Consider the following 1,952-nt stretch of genomic DNA (forward strand, 5'->3'; position numbering starts at 1 on the left):
GGGAAGGTTGTGAGGGGGAGGGGGAGCCGCGCGCGCCGGGGTGGGCGGGGCTGCGCGTGCGCGGCGGTTGCGCCGGCGGGGGCGGTGACGCCGAGGCGGCGCATGCGCAGTGGCTCGGTGAGGGTTTGTGGTGAATGTAAAATTTAATTAAAAAATAACGCGAACTCAGTTAATGGGATTTGAGGGGTTTGTAATGGTGTGAGCAGCCCCTGGGCAGCCCCCGTAACTCGAGGGTGTGGGAGCCACGGATCTCCCTGGAACCCCCCATTTGTGTGTGCCCCCCCACATAAACAACGGTTTGTTTGGGGTAGGACCTACAAACAAACGGCAGAACCGGTAAATAAATAATAGGGCGTGCACATAACGAACTGTGCGGAGATGGCAGCGCCACGGGCGGGGGTGTTACAGCCCCGGCTGGGGCTGGGGGTACCCCCGTTTGTGGGTTCCCCCCGTTTGTGGTGCTCCCGTTTGTGGGTTCCTCCCTTTTATGGGTTCCCCCCTTTATGGGGTGTCCCCATTTATGGGTTCCCCCCGTTTGTGGTGTCCACGTTTGCGGGTGCCCCCCGTTTTTGGGGTGTCCCCGTTTCTGGGGTGTTCCTGTTAATGGGGTGTCCCCATTTCTGGGGTGTTCCCCCCCATTTGTTTTGGGGTGTCCCCCATTAGCGGTGTCCTCCCCCCCGTTAGTTTCAGGGTGTCCTCCCCATCAGTCTTGGGGTGTCCCCGTTAGTTTCGGGGTGTCTCCCATGAGCGGTGTCCCCCATTAACAGTGTCCCCGTGTTTGGGGTGTCCCCGTCACTTCGGGGGTGTCCCCATGTTAGTTTCGGGGTGTCGCCCATGAGCGGTGTCTCCGCTTCTGGAGTGTCCCCGTTAATGGGGTGTCCCCGGCAGTTTGGGGTGTCCCGTTAACGGGGTGTCCCCGTCAGTCCTGGGCTGTCCCATTAACGGTGTCCCGTTTCTGGGGTGTCCCTGTGTTTGGGATGTCCCATTAATGGGGTGTCCCCGTTTCTGGGGTGTCCCGTTAATGGTGTCCCTGTGCTTGGGGTGTCCCGTTTCTGGAGTGTCCCTGTGTTTGGGGTGTCCCGTTAATGGGGTGTCCCGTTAATGGGGTGTCCCCGTCAGTCCCGGGCTGTCCCATTAATGGTGTCCCGTTAATGATGTCCCGTTTCTGGGGTGTCCCTGTGTTTGGGGTGTCCCCAGCAGTCCCGGGGTGTCCCATTAATGGTATCCCATTTCTGGGGTGTCCCCGTGTTTGGGGTGTCCAGTTAATGGGGTGTCCCCGTTAATGGGGTGTCCCCGTGTTTGGGGTGTCCCGTTAATGGTGTCCCGTTAATGGGGTGTCCCCAGCAATCCCGGGGTGTCCCGTTAATGGGGTGTCCCCGTGTTTGGGGTGTCCCCAGCAATCCCGAGGTGTCCCGTTAATGGGGTGTCCCCGTTTCTGGGCTCTCCCTGCTTCTGGAGTGTCCCTGTGTCTGGGCTGTCCCCCTTTCTGGGGTGTCCCGTTAATGGGGTGTCCCCGTGTCCGGGGTGTCCCCGGCAGTTTGGGGTGTCCTGTAAATGGTGTCCCTGTGTTTGGGGTGTCCCGTTAATGGTGTCCCCGTGTCCGGGGTGTCCCCGGCAGTTTGGGGTGTCCCCCTGCAGGGCCATGGGGCGCTCCTCCAAGGACAAGCGGGACATTTATTACCGGCTGGCCAAGGAGGGCGGCTGGAGAGCGCGCAGCGCCTTCAAACTGCTGCAGCTGGAGCAGCGCTTCCAGCTCCTGCAGGGTACCGGGAACGGGAAACCGGGAACGGGAAACCGGGAACGGGGCAGCGGGGGTGGAGGAGGGCGGCTGGAGAGCGCGCCGCGCCTTCAAACTGCTGCAGCTGGAGCAGCGCTTCCAGCTCCTGCAGGGTACCGGGAACGGGAAACCGGGAACGGGAAACCGGGAACGGGGCAGCGGGGGTGGGAGGGTG

The 1,952-nt window shown here is 61.8% G+C and overlaps 1 protein-coding gene across 1 annotated transcript in view; it reads left to right on the top strand.

Moving 5' to 3' along the window:
* Positions 1–1,586: 1,586 nt before the first annotated feature.
* The window catches only part of LOC121364579 (putative tRNA (cytidine(32)/guanosine(34)-2'-O)-methyltransferase), a 3,216-nt gene continuing 2,850 nt past the window's right edge, over positions 1,587–1,952 (top strand). The window contains exon 1 of the mRNA XM_041487963.1: positions 1,587–1,763. Within this exon, the coding sequence (XP_041343897.1) occupies positions 1,643–1,763 (121 nt within the window). The 5' untranslated portion in view covers positions 1,587–1,642. The remainder of the gene's footprint in view (positions 1,764–1,952) is intronic.

Source organism: Pyrgilauda ruficollis, unplaced genomic scaffold (genome assembly GCF_017590135.1).
Source record: "Pyrgilauda ruficollis isolate IOZ18807 unplaced genomic scaffold, ASM1759013v1 scaffold857, whole genome shotgun sequence".
Taxonomy (NCBI): domain Eukaryota; kingdom Metazoa; phylum Chordata; class Aves; order Passeriformes; family Passeridae; genus Pyrgilauda; species Pyrgilauda ruficollis.